This window comes from Moschus berezovskii, chromosome 5 (genome assembly GCF_049115385.1).
Source record: "Moschus berezovskii isolate FMDL1 chromosome 5, NW_MosBer_1.0, whole genome shotgun sequence".
Taxonomy (NCBI): Eukaryota; Metazoa; Chordata; class Mammalia; order Artiodactyla; family Moschidae; genus Moschus; species Moschus berezovskii.
This window is the reverse complement of record NC_142464.1, coordinates 37,629,751-37,651,357: the sequence shown is the minus strand read 5'-3', so window position 1 is coordinate 37,651,357 and position 21,607 is coordinate 37,629,751. Positions and strand designations below refer to the sequence as shown.

General features: G+C 39.0%; 1 protein-coding gene across 6 annotated transcripts in view; it reads left to right on the top strand.

Annotated features, from left to right (window-relative positions):
* The window catches only part of PDLIM5 (PDZ and LIM domain 5), a 251,372-nt gene that overhangs the window by 77,015 nt on the left and 152,750 nt on the right, over positions 1–21,607 (top strand). For all 6 annotated transcript variants that reach the window (XM_088836227.1, XM_055434166.2, XM_055434167.2 and 3 more), the window contains exon 3: positions 3,203–3,354. In XM_088836227.1, coding sequence (XP_088692353.1) covers positions 3,203–3,354 — 152 coding nt within the window. The remainder of the gene's footprint in view (positions 1–3,202; positions 3,355–21,607) is intronic.

The following is a 21,607-nucleotide window of genomic DNA, read 5'->3' as shown; positions in this document are numbered from 1 at the left end:
TATTTAATTAAATAATTAATATTTATAAAAATACTAATTATTAAAAGACGTGTCACACCTATTCAGTACAGTAAAGCTGTAGTATTTAATGTAGGTATTATTATTTTTAAAGAGTTTTTCTTACTCTTGACACATACACATCTTAATTAATGTTTCTGTCTATATAGTATTTTGAAATATACTTAATAAAATTCTATCTTAAGTTTTTTCTTCTTTATCCTGTGATCCTGGAATTCAAATTAGATTCATTTAATTTTTATTGAATTTTGGTATTACTTTGTCAGTCATATAGTATATAATAAAGTGTGTGTCTATATGTATGTGTATATATATACACGTGTGTATGTAATATAGCTATGTTGATAAATTAGATATGTGTTAAATTTTAATGTTTACTCTGGAAATTTTATTTCTTTATTGTCCACATTTATTAATTTTGTTACCTTTAAATATCTGGGCAGCTGAGAGGAGTTGTTTGTTTACATTAGTACAATGATGAAAACAAAATCACTGCAGTTGACCCTTGAACTCTTAGAGATTAAGGGCACTGACCCTCTGTGAAATTGAAAATCTGCCTGTAATTTATAGTCTGTCCTCTGTATATACAGTTTGGTTCCTCCATGTCTGTGGCTCTGCATCCCTGGATTCAACCAACCATGGCTTGTGTAGTACTGTTGTGTTCACTGTTGAAAAAAATCCACATGTAAGTGGGCCCATGCAGTTCAAGCTCATGTTGATCAAGTGTCAGCTCTATGTACTACATTTATATTATAATAGATAATATTTCATTGAAAGGCTTGAAATCTTTTTTTATACTTTGTATCTGTTGGATTTTATATGTATGCTGTGTGTGGTAAGTTGCTGCAGTCATGTCCCATCTTTGAGACTCCATGGACTATAGCCTGCCAGGCTCCTCTGTCCATGGAATTCTGCAGGCAAGAATACTGGAGTGGGTTGCCAATTCCTACTCTAGGGGATTTTCCTGACCCAGGGATCGAACCTGAGTCTCTTACATCAACTCCTGCATTTGCAGGCAGGTTCTTTACCACTAGTGCCATCTGGGAAGCCTAGACTTTACATATCCTGGCTCAAATAGATATTTTTTCTTACTAATTTCAAGAACTTTGTCCATCATTTGATAGTTATATGTTAAATGAAATAGATTTCAAATTGAAAATTTTAGTTCTTCCTGACTTCACAATTTATAACAAACAACAGATTTTGCTCGTGTTAGATAACTTATGGCATCCATTCATTCAGCATATATTTTATGAAGGTATATAATGTCAGGCACACTTCTAGTTTTAGGGTAGTGGGAGAGAAACATAGGCATCCTTCCCGGATGGATCTAATAGTCAATACTGTTTCCTTGATTTTAGATCCAAATAGTTGTTCTTGTACACTAGGATTTATCTGCCTTGATCATTATTTTTAAGGAAAGAATTAGAGAATTGATGGTAATCAAAACCTACGGAACATACAATATTCATTTGTATTACTGCTTTGCTTCCAAATTATGAACTCCAGCACTCAGCCATTGTTCAGGGATGTTTTTCTTTTAATCAAATAGTAATTTTAGTAAAATGTGCTCTAAAACATTTAGTTCTTAAAAAGTTGTGATAAAATATACTTATCATAAAAGACATTTTAGCCATTTTTTAAGTGCACAACTCATTAATTGCTTTTACAGTGTTGTGTTCATAAAGAACCCACCTGCTAATGCAGGAAATGTAAGAGATGCGGGTTCGATCCCTGGCTTGGGAAAATCCTCCAGAGGAGGGCATGTCAACCCACTCCAGTATTCTTGCCTGGAGAATCCCATGGACAGAGGAGCATGGTGGGCTATAGTTCATAGGGTTGCACAGAATTGGACACGACTGAGCGACTTAGCACTGTAGCACTCCACTACACAGTGTTGTGCAGCCATCACCACTATTCATTTCCAGAATTTTTGTTCATCCCAAATAGAAACTCTGCTTAAGATCTTTACTTCTAATTTTTAGAGAAAGTGGGCTTCCCTGGTGGCTCAGTGGTAAAGAATCCATCTGTCAGACAGATGTAGGTTCTCTCCCTGGGTTAGAAAGATTCCTTGGAGAAGGAAATAGCAACCCACTCCAGTATTCTTGCCTGGTAACTCCCATGGACAGAGGAACCTGGTGGACTATGGTCTGTGAGGTCACAAAGAGTCAGACATGATTTAGCGACCAAACAACAACAGTATTAGAGAAATTACAACAACAACACTAGAGAAATACTGCTTATTTTCTTCCTTTTTCTGGTCTAGTCTCAAGAATATGGGTTCTTCCAGCAACCCATATTTAGTGTGATCTACTTGTATTTAACTGAATTCTGAGCTTGTCATTTTAATTAGAATGGTTCTTTTTAATTTGTACTTGTTCCTTATTTCTGAGTATCTATTAAAAATGCGTCATCTTCCATTTTACTGTCATTTTATATTTGTTTGCTCCTTTTGGAGCAATGAAATAGATCCACATGAAGTTTAAAGGAGATCAAACTAAATGTAATCATGTATAACGTTTCATAAGGAAGGGACGAAAGATTGGGAATTAAAGACTGTTGTACACAATAAAGTCTGACAGTCTCAGACACAACTGGTTTTCTTCCCTTCCTGCTAAATGCCTGGAACAAGAAGCCCATCCAACATAAAAGATGTTTGGGCCTGTGATCTAAGAGTTCAGTCCCTCAAACACTGGTCACAAGTTGGACTCAATAGGAAGGATTGTTCAGTACTTCCTCCATCTGTATTAATCTTTGTGCTGAAACAAAAATACAGCTGTTTAAAAGAGTTTTAAAAATTATTTCTGAAAGAGTATTAAATACCCTATTCAGATTACTTTTCCCCCCCTAAAACGTGGTTTCCTTGGCTACTTCTCTTCCTCATTTGTAACAATCACACACTCCTGTTACACAATAAAGAAATGGAGAAATTACCAAAGACTCTTTCTCAGACAATTATTGTAGAGTTTTAGACAGCAAATAAAAATTTAAGAAAATAAATATGAAAGTCATTTGGATTTTTACTTTACCCATTAAGTAAGAAAATATGTATTACTTTGTCTAGTAGTATATGAGTATATTTTTCTTTTGATATGACAACAGTATAATTTTCATCTATGTTTATTTTTAACATCTATGTTTATTTTTAAAGAATGACAGTCCTAATGAAATATATTTTTTACAGCTAAAAGATGGTGGAAAAGCATCCCAGGCAAACGTAAGAATAGGCGATGTGGTTCTCAGCATTGATGGAATAAGTGCCCATGGCATGACTCATCTGGAAGCCCAGAACAAGATTAAGGGTTGTACAGGCTCTTTGAATATGACTCTGCAAAGGTAAATTTTTTTCATTTGGTTCTGACAGAGAAAACAACACTGACGAATGTGTTTTTGTGTGTCTGATTCATGGTGTAAAGTAAGAAGCAGTTTCTACTGCCGTTGTTTCAGGTAGATAAATAAGAAATAGAATGACTTTTAAATTGGGTATTGAGCAGTATGAGAACTGGTGAAAACTTTGGTTATAAGCCATGTATTTGCATACTCATAACTATTGTGTGTACAGTTGCAGAGAGTTTAAGAATTTCTGCAATTTCTCAGTAGAATGCAGCCTAAGGATTCTTGTTATAGGGTAAAACTCTTGACCTTAATATTCTAGGCAGTGTATTAAAAGGTATTCTTTTAAAATATTTGGCTTTTCTTTTACCATAAATATGTCTTTTGCCTTTTTACCCCTGGATAGAAAAATATAATTTTAATATATTTATTTGAGGTCCAGATTTTCTGAACTTAATTTGGCTTCAATTTTAAAATAGCTAAACATCTTGTTGATTTTATCAGGTCTTTTCAGCATCCCAACATTTGAACTGTATTGAGATCACCTGAATTGCTTCTTAAAAATACTGCTAGGAAACTTATATAGCCACTATGGAGAACAGTGTGGGGATTTCTTAAAAAACCTGGAAATAGAAGTTCCATACGATACAGCAATCCCACTGCTGGGCATATACACTGAGTAAACCAGAATTGAAAGAGACACGTGTACCCCAATGTTCATCGCAACACTGTTTAGAATAGCCAGGACATGGAAGCAACCTAGATGTCCATCAGCAGATGAGTGGATAAGAAAGCTGTGGTACATACACAATGGAATATTACTCAGCCATTAAAAAGAATGCATTTGAATCAATTCTAATGAGGTGGATGAAACTGGAGCCTACTATACAGAGGGAAGTAAGTCAGAAAAGAAAAACGCCAATACAGTATATTAACACATACACATGGAATTTAGAAAGATGGTAATGATGATGCTATATGTGAGACAGCAGAAGAGACATAGATGTAAAGAACAGATTTTTGGACTCTGTGGGAGAAGGCGAGAGTGGGATGATTTGAGAGAATAGCATTGAAACATGTATATTATCATATGTGAAATAGATCGCCAGTCCAGGTCTGATACATGAGACAGGGTGCTCAGGGCTGGTGCACTGGGATGACCCTGAGGGATGGGATGGGGAGGGAGGTGGGAGGGGGGTTCAGGATGGGGAACACATGTACACCCATGGCTGATTCATGTGAATGTAAGGCAAAAACCACTACAATATTGTAAAGTAATTAGCCTCCAATTAAAATAAATAAATAAAAAAGAAAAAGTACTGCTAGGAATCAGACTATCTGGAAGTAAGGACTAAGAATTATATATTAATCAGTTTTCTGTGATTTATGATTGTTATGAAATACGGAGTTAGAACCACTTCAGTGTCTTGGGTTGAGGGGAAGGTAGGGGAACGAGAGAATAGAAGGAGGGTTCTTGAATAATGGCTGTGAACCTGTTGATTTATAAGGAAGGTAGCTACTGTTTACCAGGTGGTCATGAAGGGTTTTAAGCAAGACTTGATTTTGTTGTACTGCAAGGAGATCCAACCAGTCCATTCTAGAGGAGATCAATCCTGGGTGTTCATTGGAGGGACTGATGCTAAAGCTGAAACTGCAACACTTTGGCCACCTCATGCAATGAGTTGATTCACTGGAAAAGACTCTGATGCTGGGAAAGGTTGGGGGCGGGAGGAGAAGGGGACAACCGAGAATGAGATGGCTGGATGGCATCACCGACTCTGTGGACATGAGTTTGAGTGAACTCCGGGAGTTGGTGATGGACAGGGAGGCCTGGTGTGCTGTGATTCATGGGGTCGCAGAGAGTCGGACACAACTGAGTGACTGAACTGAACTGAACTGAACTGATTTTTATAATTACATTAATGGAAGGGTTTTTTGTTCTATAAAATTTGGAAAATGCCCTTTCCCCGCCAAAACATCTCATGTCATTGTCATCATTTAGTCAGTAAGTCATGTCCAACCCTCTTGTGACCCCATGAACTGTGCCCACCAGGCTACCCTGTCCATGGGATTTCCCAGGCAAAAATACTGGAGTGGTTTACCATTTCCTTCTCCAAAACATCTCATCAGTTCAGTTCAGTTCAGTCGCTCAGTCGTGTCCGACTCTCCGCGACCCCATGAATCACAGCACGCCAGGCCTCCCTGTCCATCACCAACTCCCGGAGTTCACTCAAACTCATGTCCACAGAGTCGGTGATGCCATCCAGCCATCTCATTCTCCATCGTCCCCTTCTCCTTCTGCCCCCAACCCTTCCCAGCATCAGAGTCTTTTCCAGTGAGTCAACTCGTCGCATGAGGTGGCCAAAGTATTGGAGTTTCAGCTTTAGCATCAGTCCCTCCAATGAACATCCAGGATTGATCTCCTCTAGAATGGACTGGTTGGATCTCCTTGCAGTATAAGGGACTCTCAAGAGTCTTCTCCAACACCACAGTTCAAAAGCATCGATTCTTCGGCGGTCAGCCTTCTTTCTTCACAGTCCAACTCTCACATCCATACATGACCACGGGAAAAACCATTGCCTTGACTAGACGGACCTTGGTTGGCAAAGTAATGTCTCTGCTTTTTAATATACTATCAAGGTTGGTCATAACTTTCCATAGCCTTCCATAAATTGTTGTTTTTATTACGAGTCTTTATGAGGGGAATAATGTATGCTATATCTTCCTATTACTTTTAACTATGAAACGTTTTTATTCTTGGAGTCTCTCCTGGGAGGATTTAAGGGATATATATAGAGTAAGTCATTTGTAATTTTCTGGATGAGTATCAATTTTGTCTTAAAAGTGAATAGGAGAAATCTAGAAAAACTTAGAGATGTACTCTGCTGTATCATGACTTTCTGACTAGTTCCCATTTGGGGGCATGTGTGTGTCTGTCTGTCTGTATGTCTTTATGTGTTTCTGTGTATGGAATTCCTTTCAGTGGGACTGTTGAATCAAAGTTAATGTATATTTAAATTTTGAAAGCTAGTAACTGTACATTTCAGTGGATACAAAAGTAATCAATGAGAAAAAATAACCTTGCTAAAAAGTTCTATTTTGATAGTCTCTGTTCTATATATTGAGACATGTAGCACAAAAATTGATACTAACTAAGAGAAAATAGTCATTTTTAATGATAGGCATTTTTACTAATTATGAATTTTGAAAGGGAACCAAGAAGTTTGGAAGCTTAATGTGTCATGAGATATCAACACAACAAAGCAAATATGTTGTTAGGTTATTTCTCCTATTCTCAAGTGAAAGTTTCTGTGTGGTATAAACTTCTTTTCTGAGCTGTATATGGTTTCTTTCATAGCAGCCTACTTGTTTTCATGTTGTGCTCACTATCTTATGACCTAATACAGTATCTTATTTTCTGTTGAAAAGACTTCTAGGTTCCATGAGAGTAGATGAAAACCAGATGTTACCCTGTTTGGATGGGTTTCTAGTTTGAGTAATCTGCTACTGATTTTAATATAGATTCTTTCAAGCTACTTAAACGCAGAATCTCACAAGCCAACTTGTTACAAATACTTGGAGATACTACTTAATCTTATCTTCATATATCTGAGTATGGATATTCAGAGACCCAGAATATGAGAGAGAATTTTAGAGTCCTGTTTTTCATTGTTATTGTTCTCAATTTTTCAAACACCTTTTGTGTTAGGTTATGTCAGTCTGAAAGAGATTTGCATTTAAGAGAATTCATGTTATAACCCTGACAATGCTACTGAAGAAATACTTTTTGCTTTTTTTATGGAAAAAAAAAAAAAAACAACTTTGAAGAGTTATCTTTAATCTTTCCCCATACTAAGGCTATTTTCTTCCTAAGTTCTCTTTCTTGCTGCTGCTGCTGCTACTGCTGCTAAGTCGCTTCAGTCGTGTCCAGGTCTGCGATCCCATAGACGGCAGCCCACCAGGCTCCCCTGTCCCCGGGATTCTCCAGGCAAGAACACTGGAGTGGGTTTCCATTTCCTTCTCCAATGCATGAAAGTGAAATGTGAAAGTGAAGTTGCTCAGTCATGTCCGACTCTTAGCGACCCCATGGACTGCAGCCTACCAGGCTCCTCCGCCCATGGAATTTTCCAGGCAAGAGTACTGGAGTGGGTTGCCATTGCCTTCTCCATATCTTTCTTATATTAAAGCAGAAATTTTTTTCCCATTCATTTCTGAATTTGAACAACATACTTACTTGTCACCTTACCCTCTTTATTCTGTCTCTCACCAACTAATCTGCTCAGGATTCTCCTTCCAAATTGAGTAACCTACAACAGCACTTTCTCTGTTTTCTTCATGACTATCTAGAACTCTCCTTTACAGACTTGTTTTTAGTCTGGTTTCCCTAGAAGCAGAACGTGAGATGGGATTCATGTACAAGTGATTTATCAAGAGAGTTGTTTCATATGTTATTTACAAGGGAGTAGATGAAGCAGGACTGGGAAGAAGAAACTGAGACGAGCAAGGATATGGTTCCAGGAGATGTCTGTCTTCAGCTTGCCCCAGGAGAGAACTTGGGGACAAAATTGTACCATGGAGTGAGTCTTGTCTTGAGGGAACTGGGTTTTTGTCCCCTCTCCCCTGCATTTGTTAGTCATTGGCCACCATTGTCCTGGAAGTGTGTGTGTGTATGCAGAGGAGGGCTAGGAGCTTCTGTGGCTTCCACAGAAAGTTGCTGGTGTGAACCATTAGTAGCAATATAGGGAGCACCTTGGAGCTGTATGTACCAAAGCAGTAGACTGGCTCCAGAGGACCCACGCTGGGCTCCAGCATCATGTGCTGTGAGACTGCATCCAGACTGAAGACCTTTGCTCAGGGGATTAGGCTGTCTGTGACCCAGGCCCAATCTGGCTGTCCTGAGATCATCACTACTCATCAGCAGATACCATCTTTCCACTTAAGACAGGTTTCCTACTGTCCCTCACATGCCTTTTTGTCCTCTTACAAACTTGGCTTCATATGGAATGCCTTCCCATATCTTCACTGCCCGTGAGTGCCTCCACATCCTCAAACCCCATATTGAAGCTCATCATCCCCCCATAGTCTTTTCTAACTTGTAGTTTGTTCATTTTACCCCCTCTAAACTCCTGTGACAAGTTTTTTATACTGTTTGACTTAGCATAATTATATACTAAATATAATCAGGACTGTCAAGACAGATTCCATGAATCATATACAAGTAAGCCTAATTGGTTAATAGTTATACCTTATACTGCCTATGTAATTAACTGATTACTTCACATACATTAGTTCTATTTCACTAACTAGACTCCTTGAAAGCAAAGACCGTATTTATTTGCACTGTCAGTGTTTGACAACATCTTGTATAGTTTGGTGTTTTCAGTGTCATTTGATTGGTACCAGCATTATTTCTCAAACTTGGCATTATTTATTTGTTCCACAAGTATATTTTGAGCCATTACTATATGCCAGGCATCGTTATAGATGCTAAGAACATTGAGCAGTGAGCAAAACAAGCAAAAATCCCTGTTCTCATAGTGCTGATCTTTTAGTGAACAGAGACAGAAAATAAACAAGTAAAAGTGTGTAATATATTATATGATGATATGGAGAAAAGCAAAGCATGTAAGGGGCATAGGGAACACAGGACCAGAAATTTGCAATTTAAAATAGAGGTGGTTGAGAGAGCCTCAGTGAGAAAATTATTGGATACCTGGATCATGAGTGCCCCAGGCAGAGGGAAAGTTGGTGCAGTGGCCCTGTCAGGAGGCCAGAGGGCCTGGAGCAGAGTGAATGAAGGCAGAGAGTCAGAAGTGAGGGCAGAGAGGTAGTAGGAAGTTCATGGAGATGAGACAGAACTTGTAGGACCTGTGGGTCACTCTAATGTTTGTAATCAAGTTTAAGTTTTTCAGAGGTCTCAAACAAACCTTGTGCATACCAGGACCCAGACCCCACAGAGACCGAGAGAATTGTGTTTGAGTGTCTCCTACAGAGGTACAGGTCAGCAGTGGACTGCTGCAAGGGCAGGGGCTCTGGGTGCAGTAGACCTGGGTGTGGCATAAGCCCTCTTGGAGGAAGTGGCCATTAACCGCACCACAGAATTACACAGGACTGGGAAACAGACTCTTGGAGGGTACAAACAAACCTTGTGCACACCAGGACCCAGGAGAAAGGAGCAGTGACCTCACAAGAGACTGACCCAGACTTGCCCGTGAGTGTCCAGGAGTCTCTGGCAGAGGTGTGGGTCAGCAGTGACCTGCTGCAGGGTTGGTGGTACTAAGTGAAGCAGTGTGTGCTGAGACCTTTTGAGGGAGACCGCCATTAACTTCATTGCCTCCACCATAGTTTGGCCTTGGGTCGAATAACAGGGAGGGAACACAGCCCCGCCCATCAACAGAAAGTTGGATTAAAGATTTACTGAGCATGGCCCCGCCCATCAGAACAAGACCCAGTTTCCCGCTCAGTCAGTCTCTCCCATCAGGAAGCTTCCATAAGCCTCTTATCCTTCTCCATCTGACGGCAGACAGACTGAAAACCACAGTCACAGAAAACTGAACAATCTGATCACAGGTTCCACAGCCTTGTCTAACTCAGTGAAACTATGAGCCATGCCATGTAGGGCCACCCAGGATGGACGGGTCATGGTGGAGAGTTCTGATAAAACGTGGTCCACTGGAGAAGGGAACAGCAAACCACTTCAGTATTCTTGCCTTGAGAACCCCATGAACAGGATGAAAATACTAAAAGATAGGGCACTGAAAGATGAACTCCCCACGTCAGTAGATGCCCGACATGCTATTGGAGATCAGTGGAGAAATAACTGCAGAAAGAATGAAGAGACAGACCAAAGCAAAAAAAACAAACAAACATCCAGTTGTGGATGTGACTGGTGATGGAAGTGAAGTCTGATGCTGTAAAGAGCAATATTGCATAGGAACCTGGAACCTCAGGTCCATGAATCGAGGGAAACTGAAAGTAGTCAAACAAGAGACGGCAAGAGTGAACATCAGCCTTTTAGGAAGCGCTGAACTAGGATGGACTGGAATGCGTGAATTTAACTCAGATGACTATTATATCTACTTCTGTGGGAAAGAATCCCTTAGAAGAAATGGAGTAGCCATCATAGTCAACAAAAAAGTCTGAAATGCAGTACTTGAACGCAATCTCCAAAATGATAGAATGATCTCTGTTTGTTTCCAAGGCAAACCATTCAGTATCACAGTAATCCAAGTCTATGCCCCGACCAGTAATGCTGAAGAAGCTGAAGTTGAATGGTTCTATGAAGACCTACAAGACCTAGAAGAACTAACACCCAAAAGGTGTCCTTTTCATTATAGGGGACTAGACTGCAAAAGTAGGAAGTCAAGAAATACCTGGAGTAACAGGCAAATTTGACTTTGGAGTATAGAATGAAGCAGGGCAAAGGCTAATAGAATTTTGCCAAGAGAATGCACTGGTCATAGCAAACACCCTCTTCCAGCAATAAAAGAGAAGACTCTACACATGGACATCACCAGATGGTCAGTGGTGACATCAGATTCATTATATTCTTTGCAGTCAAAGATGGACAAGCTCTATACAGTCAGCAAAAACAAGACTGGGAGCCGACTGTGGCTCAGATCATGAACTCCTTATTGCCAAATTCAGACTTAAATTAAAGAAAATAGGAAAACCACTAGACCATTCAGATAAGTCCTAAATCAAATCCCTAATGATTATATAGTGGAAGTGACAAATAGATTCAAGGGATTAGATCTGATAGAGTGCCTGAAGAACTATGGACATAGGTTCATGACATTGTACAGGAGGCAGTGATCAAGACCATTACCAAGAAAAAGAAATGCAAAAAGTCAAAATGTCTGAGGAGGCCTTACAAATAGCTGTGGGAAGAAGAGAAGCAAAAGGCAAAGGAGCAAAGGAAAGATATACCCATTTGAATGCAGGGTTCCAAAGAATAGTAAGGAGAGATAGAGGAAAACAATAGAATGGGAAAGACTAGAGATCCCTTCAAGAAAATTAGAGATACCAAGGACTGTTTCATGCAAAGATGGGCACAGTAAAGGACAGAAATGATATGGACCTAACAGATGCAGAAGATATTAAGAAGAGGTGGCAAGAATCCACAGAACTATACAAAAAAGATCTTTATGACTCAGATAATCACAATGGTGTGATCACTCACCTAGAGCCAGACATCCTGGAATGCAAAGTCAAGTGGGCCTTAGAAAGCATCACTACGAACAAAGCTAGTGGAGGTGATGGAATTCCAGTTGAGCTGTTTCAAATCCTGAAAGATGATGCTGTGAAAGTGCTGCACTAAATATGCCAGCACTTTATTGAAAAACTTAGTAATGGCCGCAGGACTGGAAAAGGCCAGTTTTCATTCCAATCCCAAAGAAAGTCAATGCCAAAGAATGCTCAAATTACCGCACAATTGCACTCATCTCACATGCTAGCAAAGTAATGCTCAAAATTCTCCAAGCCAGACTTCAAAAGTACATGAACTGTGACCTTCTAGATGTTCATGCTGGATTTAGAAAAGGCAGAAGAACCAGAGATCAAATTGCCAACATCTGTTGGATCATCAAAAAAGCAAGAGAGTTCCAGAAAAACATCTATTTCTGCTTTATTGGCTATGCCAAAGCCTTTGACTATATGGATCACAACAAACTGTGGAAAATTCTGAAAGAGGTGGGAATATCATATCTCTTGACCTGCCTCTAGAGAAATCTGTATGCAGGTTAAGAAGCAGCGGTTAGAACTGGACATGAAGAACAGACTGATTCCAAATCAGGAAAGGAGTACTTCTCGCTGTATATTGTCACCCTGCTTATTTAACTTATACTCAGAGTCCATCATGAGAAATGCTGGACTGGATGAAGCTCAAGCTGGAATCAAGATTGCCAGGAGAAATATCAATTACCTCAGATATTCAGATGACACAACACTTATGGCAGAAAACGAAGAACTAAAGAGCCTCTTGATGAAAGTGAAAGAAGAGAGTGAAAAAGTAAAACTCGACATTCAGAAAACTAAGATCATGGCATCTGGTCTCATCACTTAGTGGCAAATAAATGGGAAAACAATGAAAACAGTCGCAAACTTTTATTTTGGGAGGCTCGAAAATCACTGCAGATGGTGATTACAGCCATGGAATTAAAAGATGCTTGCTCCTTGGAAGAAAAGTTATGACCAACCTAGACAGCATATTAAGAAGCAGAGACGTTACTTTGCCTACAAAGGTCTGTCTTGTTAAAGCTATGGTTTTTCCAGTAGTCATGTATGGATGTGAGAGTTGGACTATAAAGAAAACTGAGCACTGAAGAATTGATGCTTTTGAACTGTGGTGTTGGAGAAGACACTTCAGAGTCCCTTGGACAGTAAGGAGATCCAAGCAGTCCATTCTTAAGGAAATCAGTCTTGAATATTCATTGCAAGGATTGATGTTGAAGCGAAACTCCGATACTTTGGTCACCTGAAGCGAAGAACTGACTCATTTGAAAAGACCCTGGTGCTGGGAAAGATTGAAGGTGGGAGGAGAAGGGGACGACAGAGGATGAGATGGTTGGATGGCATCACCGAGTCAGTGGACATGAGTTTGAATAGGCTCTGGGAGTTGGTGACGGACAGGGAAGCCTGGAGTACTGCAGTCTGTGGGATCACAAAGAGTTGGTCATGGCTGAGTGAGTGAACAGAACTGAACTAAGTTTTCATGGGCCTTTCAAAAGTTGGGAGAAAACCTTAAAGAGTTAGTACTGGTTGGCCAGCTCTACAGCAGGATTTGGGAGAGAGATGGATTCGTTATTGAAGAGAAAGCCTAGGAGGAGGAGCACACCAAGGTTCTCCCAGTCTTAATTACTGGTGCACTGCCTTTTCCTTCTAGTGCAGTAGAGATACTGGACCATTACCACTTCTGCTCATCTCTGCCCAAGAATCCCCAGGGGGAGACTGTAAGAGAGAAAACTCATCTTTGTTTTGAAATCAGTTACCAGCAACTTTATTTCATGAATTTTTCTGTATTACTTATTATTGTTATATATATTTCTGTTCATTAAGCCCAAACTCAAAATCCTAAAATAAGATTTAGATAAGTAAAAATAAGATAAAAGTACTTGCTTAAGTAGGGTTATTTTGGAACTGTTTATTATATCTTATCTAATTTGGGGGGTTGTTTTTGTTCAGTTGCCAAATTATGTCTGACTCTTTGCAAGCCCATGGATTGCAGCATGCCGGGCTTCCCTGTCCTTCACTATCTCCTGGAGTTTGCTCAAACTCATGTCCATTGTGTTGCTTTTGCCATCCAACCATCTCATCCTCTGTCGTTCCCTTCTCCTCCTGCCCTCAGTCTTTCCAAGCATCAGGTTCTTTTCTAATGAGTTGGCTTTTTGCATCAGATGGTGGCCAAAGTATTGACGCTTCAGCTTCAGCATCAGTCCTTCCAATGAATATTCAGGATTGATTTCCTTTAGGATTGACTGCTTTGATCTCCTTGCTGTCCAAGGGACTCTCAAGAGTCTTCTCCAGTACCACAGTTCAAAAGCATTAATTCTTCGGCATGGTAATAAAGCTCATATACTATTTCCATTGATATCCTAAAATAATGATGACTCACTATAGTCTAGTATCCAATGAATATAAAGGTGTGAAAGATTTCATTGCAATTTGTTTTTTTACCTTTGCGTAGGATTAGAAAATATTTTTCCCCCTGAAACTGGCACTGATTCTAAGAGCACTAGAAATTAGATAATGTAAAATTATATTTCAAATTATTTTTCCTCTTGTGAGAATCAGGCGAATTGTATTGTGCTGTTTTTAACCATCAAGTGCTTTTTGCCTATGCGTTTGATTCACATCAAAGTGGATCATTTAAAAAATTATGTTATTTTAGCTAATAAAAGAAAAAACTATTTTCTGAGGCTTTGATGTCAAATAACTCTATGAGCTATATTAGAGTTGGAGCCTATGAATAAGATTTTTAACTATTTCATTTTATTTCAGTAATTCTCTGCATAACATAGATAAACTTGCTACTGACTTACTGTGTGAATTGGGGTAAATTGTTAAATTTACCTTAATTTTCTTGACTATAAAATGAGGTCATGAGTATTTCTATGTTCCCTAAATTCTGTTTCTTGTTCTGGTTTTTCAACTGTAAATGGATAAGTTCCCTAGAGCTTGCTATTAGATCAAACTAACTTAAGTTTGCTTGTTTTGGCTGAGAGAATAGGGAAATTGGACTTTCTTCTTTGGAGTTATCTTAAACTGTGCCAGGTTAGCAAAGTTACTTGTACTACCCTGCCGACTTTAAGGTGAAAGGTAGGTCAGACGGATATTCAAACAGCACTTAATCATAAAAAAAATACTTATATACATGTTTCCCTATTTTATATTTTAAAATTAATCCTCTCAGAATCACAGAAAATATATGTAACTTTTCTAATCTTCCTTGTTTTTTTGTTTTTACATTATTAGTAGTGGCATGTCTGTGGGTTGTTTACTTATTTACTTTGGTTCCTTAGATTTCATTTAGTATATAGCTTGTTATGAGTGGAAGTGAAAGATCTAGAAGGATTGAGTACTGAAAAATATTGATGTACTCTCTTACTGCCTCCGCCCTTCTCCTCATCCTTCAAACAACAAAAAAATTGTCAGACATCCAGTAACTACTACTAATGAATGACACATTGGAATAATTTAATAGGCACATTGAATTACAAGAAAAAAGAAGTAGCTTTGGTACCACACCGAAGCTATTAGCCATCTTTTGTTTCATTTTACTGGATTGCTTCCTATTACTGTTAAATTTAATGAGTTCAGCTCTGTTCCTTCACTATGAGCACAGAGACAAGATTTTTTAAAGATTTTTTTTTTTTAATCCAAGTTTTCAGTTCTCTCGGATATTTCAATTCATATGAATTAAAAGGCATTTAGTTTGATTATCTTTTCTTTTAGTTGGAGTTGCACATTATCCCACCTCAGGGTCCTTTTTTACCTTTGGTGTTGCACATGCTTTTTGTTTCTTTCTTTTTGACTGTGGTAGGTCTTTGCTGCTGCAGGGGCTTTTCTCTAGTTGCAGAGAACAGGGGCTGCTCTTCATTGCAGTACCCGGGTTTCTCATTGCTGTGGCTTCTCTTGCTGTGGAGCTCATAGTTGCAGCTCCTGGACTTTGCAGAGCACAGGCTCTGTAGTTGCGGTGAATGGGCTTGGTTGCTCTTCCGTATGTGGGTTTTTCCTGGGCCAGGGATGGAACCCCTTCCTCTACATTGGCAGGTGAATTCTTTACCACTGAGCCACCAGGGAAGCCCTTCATATACTTTTTGAATGTGTTTTCTGCAATTTCGATTTTACTGTTTGTTTGGTCATTTGTATTGGTTTTAGTTTCTTTTTTAAATTTTGTTTGGAGTATAACATTTGCAGGACTGTGATTAAACTTTCCTCCACCTCATTGTTAAAATTAGAAGTGCTGCTTAGGAAAGGGCGTGAGGGCAAGCAAATCATTGATATCTCTTTTGCGCAAATCTTTTCACATATATCATTAAATCCTCCCATCTGTCCACTGAAGAGTGAGTTAATATACCCATTTTCCAGATGATTTATTTTATGGTATCAAGAGTTTATGTGACTCACCTAACAAACTTAGATCATGTCAAAGACTGCCCTCTCTCCTTTTTTTATACTAGGACTTAGTGACTATGGTCACCTAATAAAATGTGAAAAGATAGGATTCAATTGGGGGAACTCTTTGACTCTTTTAATTGAAAACCACAGTGTCTCTTTTCAGTCTCACCTTTTTGTGTTCTGTAGTAAATATTATGCGTAAATTATTTCCTATATGCTTCATAGATTCTATATGGTAGAACAAAACTAAAAGAGAGAAAGGAGGCTAAATAGGTTGGTGGGTCACTGGACAGGAACATTCATTTGGGTACTGATTTGTGTATGTAAGTTGCCTGTCCTAAATCAGAATATCATCTTTCTTTTTCTCTCTCAAGTTTATTAGCCTGTTGACTATATTTGCTATTATTTATGTATTAATACCTCTTCAACAGGCTTCTGTATGTATCCCATGAATAACTCAGGGTTCAGGAATTTTTTAAAAAAATATGTTTTAAAGACTTTTTGCTCAATCTGATACTGACAGAAAAAGATACCATAACTGTCAATTAACAAATCCATCAACAGACATGAAAGAGAAGTATTTCTCTTTTCTTCATTTCAGTAGGGATAAAGACCGTTGAACTTGAAGTCTCAAGTTAGTGCATCTCTTTTGATAGTAGCAATTTGACAGTAGCAGATTTGGTAAATATGAGTTCATCAGGGTGTATTTTGAAATTCTTACCTGAACTTTGCCTCTTGAAAGCATGCAGTTATTTTTAAGCATAAAAGTCTTATTTTCTGAAGGAAAAAAATTAATTCAGTAATAATTCTAGGAAATAATATATGAAAAGACCTATTTAAAGGTTTATTGTAGGTTTTTAATTTATAGAATATTTCATATGTGCAGAGTTTTAAAACAAGGCCATGAAGTAGAGATATAAAGAAGGGGACCGGTAATAAAACTGGCTTTGGTTTGGTTTGGTATAAACCTTGATCCCACCACTTGCTAGCTGTGTGACCTTAGATATATTACTGAGTTCAGTTAACCATTTGTAAATGGGCATAGCATTGTAATAACTGCCTTCTAGAGCTCTTATAAAGATTAGATGAAACACATGTAAAGAACCTAGAACATGACAGAGAGAAGTTTTGTCTCCTTTCTTCCTATTTCTCTCCTCAGTGTAAGTAACTATTAATACAGTATCCATTGTAAGGTTACTTCCAGGAGGTCATATTTATTTTGTTTCTTAGCAACAAAACGGGTGTGACTAGAGGGAAATAGGGAGAAAATGAGAGGGCAGTTGGGTAAGTCGTTATCTTCGAAAGTCAGAAAGATGATGATGCCAAGTGTTAGAAGAAAGGATTCTTTAGTTAAGTGAGTGGTTTTTGATCATACAGCTGTAATTAAAGCTTTTTAAAAGCATGAGGGTATATAAACATTATGCTGAGTGCCAGCTAACTACTGCTTTGGCTCAACCAATAATTTATGGCAGCGAAGAGAAATCAGTATACACCTAGACGTGTTTATTTGGCTAATTCCTCTTGTTATGCTTATAGGAACAATGCAGATGTAATTCCTTTTTATTGTGAGTTAACCCAGAAAGACAAGCAAAATAAATTTTTTTTTCTGTCACTCAACCAAATTCATGTGTATTCCCTTTAATTTCCTGAGTAACATTAGAATCAAGTTAAATTGCAAACTTCTGGACTGTGTTTTTATGATATTTAAAGAAATAATTTTCTAACTTTTCATCAACACTATCATTACTTACGTTTAGTTGGAAAATTTCATAATGTTCCAAATGTTTGAAAATTGTACTTTTCTATATTTACCTTATGACCAGAAGCCATAAAGGGTAGATATAAAGAGAATGATTTATGATTTCTGCCTTTCGAGAACTTGTATCTATTCATTAAGACATTCATTGAGATAAGAAGAGACAGAGGTGCTACATAGATTCAAAGAGGGCAAGACCCAATTGAAACGAAAAGGCTTCCTGGAGGTGCTGAATCCTGGGCTGGACCTTGATGAGAGGAGGTGGCCAGTCCCCAGACATCTGTTGGGAGGAGCACGTGGGCCACTTTGCAGTGGAGATAGGAATAAAAATTAGATTCAAATAGTGCTTTGCAGATTTTTAGACACTGAGATATTAACAGTTTTGTTTAGAAAAGTGACAGTTTCAGGATAATGTTTAGTGAAACTGCTTGGTAAAAGGTGGGGAGAGAAACAGAGAGACTGATCAGGCAGTGTTGCAGTAATGTGGCTACTTGAGGGCTTGGAATGGAAAACAGAGGAGAAATGTAAGAAATGAGAACTTGTGAACAGTAATTCTGAAAGCCACAATAACAGTGTGGATGTGAAGAAAGAGGGAAGAACCAAAGACTGCTCAGGTGTCCAGCCTGCTTTGCCCAGGCCCCATTTCCCTTTCACCTTCTCCTTTTTCCTCTCCTCTCTGGAGTCTGGCTTCTGCTGCTGTCAGGTCTCTGAAACTCTGTTCTCACAGGCTCCTCAGACTCAAAACTGAACTCTATACATCCTTCTCAGCAATTAGCTGCTGCTGCTTAGCTTCAGTCGTGTCCGACTCTGTGCGACCCCATAGATGGCAGCCCACCAGGCTCCCCCGTCCCTGGGATTTTCAGGCAAGAACACTGGAGTGGGTTGCCATTTCCTTCTCCAATGCATGAAAGTGAAAAGGGAAAGTGAAGTCACTCAGTCGTGTCCGACTCGTTGCGACCCCATGGACTGCAGCCTACGAGGCTCCTCCGTCCATGGGATTTTCCAGGCAAGAGTAATGACTGGAGTGGGTTGCCATTGCCTTCTTCGCAGCAATTAGCATCTCCGGCCATTTAAATTGATGAAGGGCCCGCCATTTACCCCATCACCCAGCTCAGAAAGACTCATTCCTTGTCTGAACCTCCCACATTTGTCTCTGCTATCTGTTCAGTGCAGTTTATATAGGTCTCAAAACACATGGGGCTTCCCTGATAACTCAGTTGGTAAAGAATCTGCCTGCAGTGCAGGAGACCCTGGTTCAATTCCTGGGTCGGGAAGATCCGCAGGAGAAGGAATGGGCTACCCACTCCAGTATTCTTGGGCTTCCCTTATGACTCAGCTGGTAAAGAATCTGCCTGCAATATGGGAGACCTGGGTTCGATCCCTGGATCGGGAAGATCCCCCGGAGAAGAGAATGGCAACCCACACCAGTATTCGTGTCTGGAGAATCCTGTGGCCAGAGGAGCCCGGTGGGCTACAGTTCATGGGGTCACAAAGAGTCGGACAGGACTGAGTGACTAACAACCAACCCAAACAGACCATGAATAGAATAAATTAGCATAGCCACAAGGTGTGGTGGTGAAGAGAGGTTCAGCTCCGAGTCATAATGCCTGTATCTTAAACAGAAAGGTTTAAGATCCATCTGTTTGGCATATACTAATCGAACATTTGGAGAAGGCGATGGCACCCCACTCCAGTACTCTTGCCTGGAAAATCCCATGGATGGAGGAGCCTGGTGGGCTGCAGTCCATGGGGTCGCTAAGAGTCAGACATGACTGAGCGACTTCACTTTCCCTTTTCACTTTCATGCATTGGAGAAGGAAATGGCAACCCACTCCAGTGTTCTTGCCTGGAAAATCCTAGGGATGGGGGAGCCTGGTGGGCTGCCATCTATGGGGTCACACAGAGTTGGACACGACTGAAGCGACTTAGCAGCAGCAGCAGCAATCGAACATTTGCTGATCACTGTGAATAGAAAGGAAGTCTTCACACCTGCCCTCAAGGAGTTCATAGAGTGGAGCACTGATTTCTAACCTTAAATAAAGACCTATTTTTTCATTGTCAAATATTTCTTGGGGGATCCTTCCCTTACCATGTTAAGGTGATAATTGTAAACTGCACATTTTTAAATATCGTATTGCCGTTTTAAATAAACAGGATGGTTTTTAAATTTTATGTTCAAGGATCTACATTTCTTTAAAAATCTGAATATATACCTGATTTAAACAGATTAAGCAGACTTTTAACAGTGTTTAGTACCCAGAAAAATTCATGAATCATTTGTGAAAACTTGGAATTGCATGCCCTTTACCTCCAGCTGCTTCGCATGTGATTCACAGATTGTGAACCACTGGTCAGAAAACATTTAAGCCATCTGGAAGTAGAGAAAGAGGAGCAGAGATGTCCAAGGGAAGGCGAGACTTGAGAGACAGCATGATGATGGGGAGGGAAACAGACAAACAGAGCCAGCAGGACCACTGAAGGAGCAGAGTAACAGGGGACAATTCTGGTCACATTGACTTCCAAAAAAAGACCATGGTTCCACAGTGCTGGATTCTACCACATTTACTTTCATTTTCATTTTAAGAAAAAAGCTAATTTCAGAGTTTAAAAGGAGGAAACATATAATACTTCCTTGTGTAAAAAGAAAATAGCTAAGAAAGATGTAACATGCACCCTAAGTGGCAAGAATAGCACACCCAACTTTTCAAGGGAAGAAATAATGTTCTCTTTTTACACCCTCTGGGGCCTATCACCATGACTTGGACATAGAAGATACTCAGTAAATAGTTAGTGGCTTGAATTATAGAGATTGCTGCTTTTCAAATTACGATAGTTTTTGCTACTTTTGCCTGGTAAATTTAGAAATAATTCTTAAAGTTTTATTAGTAAGACAGAGTGACTAACTGCTCATTCTTGTGTTTTGATGGCAGTAGTCTCTTTGGAATTCCAAATAAACATTGCCTTCCACAGCATTGAGAGCTTTTGAAAGGACTGAAATTCAAGTCATTCCCAACTGTCTCCAGTGGCTGTTGTTGCTATTTAAGGGCTCAGAGGCTGAAATAGCTTAGGCTTTATATGAGTTGTGAAGTAATGGGAGTGATGGACTGTGCAGAAGACAAGCATAGAGTATTTATACTGTTCAGCTTCGCAGCTTACACTTTTTCTTTCATGTATTTCAAAGGCTGTATTGTCCTAGTAAACTGGCTTTATAAATAGATTTCTAAATGTTGCTAGACCCAATAATTTGTTTTATCAGCTATGCTCCCTAGTAGCAGTCTTATTCTGAAATTTAAAGCATATAAAAATAATCTTTCATTCATCTATTTTTTGTATGTATGAATTTTAATTTATTGTGTAATATAGTAAGAATTCCTTTCTGTACTACAATAAAAATCCATAGATGATAATCTTGAATCAGTGACCTCTCTTACAATTGAGTCTGCCTTTATCTTGACTCCTTTGGCTGAAGTTTATAGCAGTCTTTTCCTGTGTAATTCATCCTGTTACAATGAGTACGAGGGGCTTTCCAGGTTCTTTTGTTTCACTGGAATTTTGTTCTATAGACTGTGATTTGAAATAATGGATTATTTATTTGTCCAGAATGTTTTTGTTATCCTGAAGATGTATCTGGTTACTAAGTGATTCTTAAAACTAAGAGAAGTATTTTTGTATGAAAGATAAGCTGTTTAACTGCCTCTTTCAAACTGGATTTTAATCTTTTTGACACATTGAAATATAGAACAATAGAAGTATCTATTTTCCAGATTCCATAGATTCTGTAATGTTTATGTAGATTTCATTTTCTAATAAGAAACTTGTTCGCTTAGTAAGGCAAAGAATTATCTCCCAGGGATCAAAGTAAATTGTTTCTTTATTGAAGCT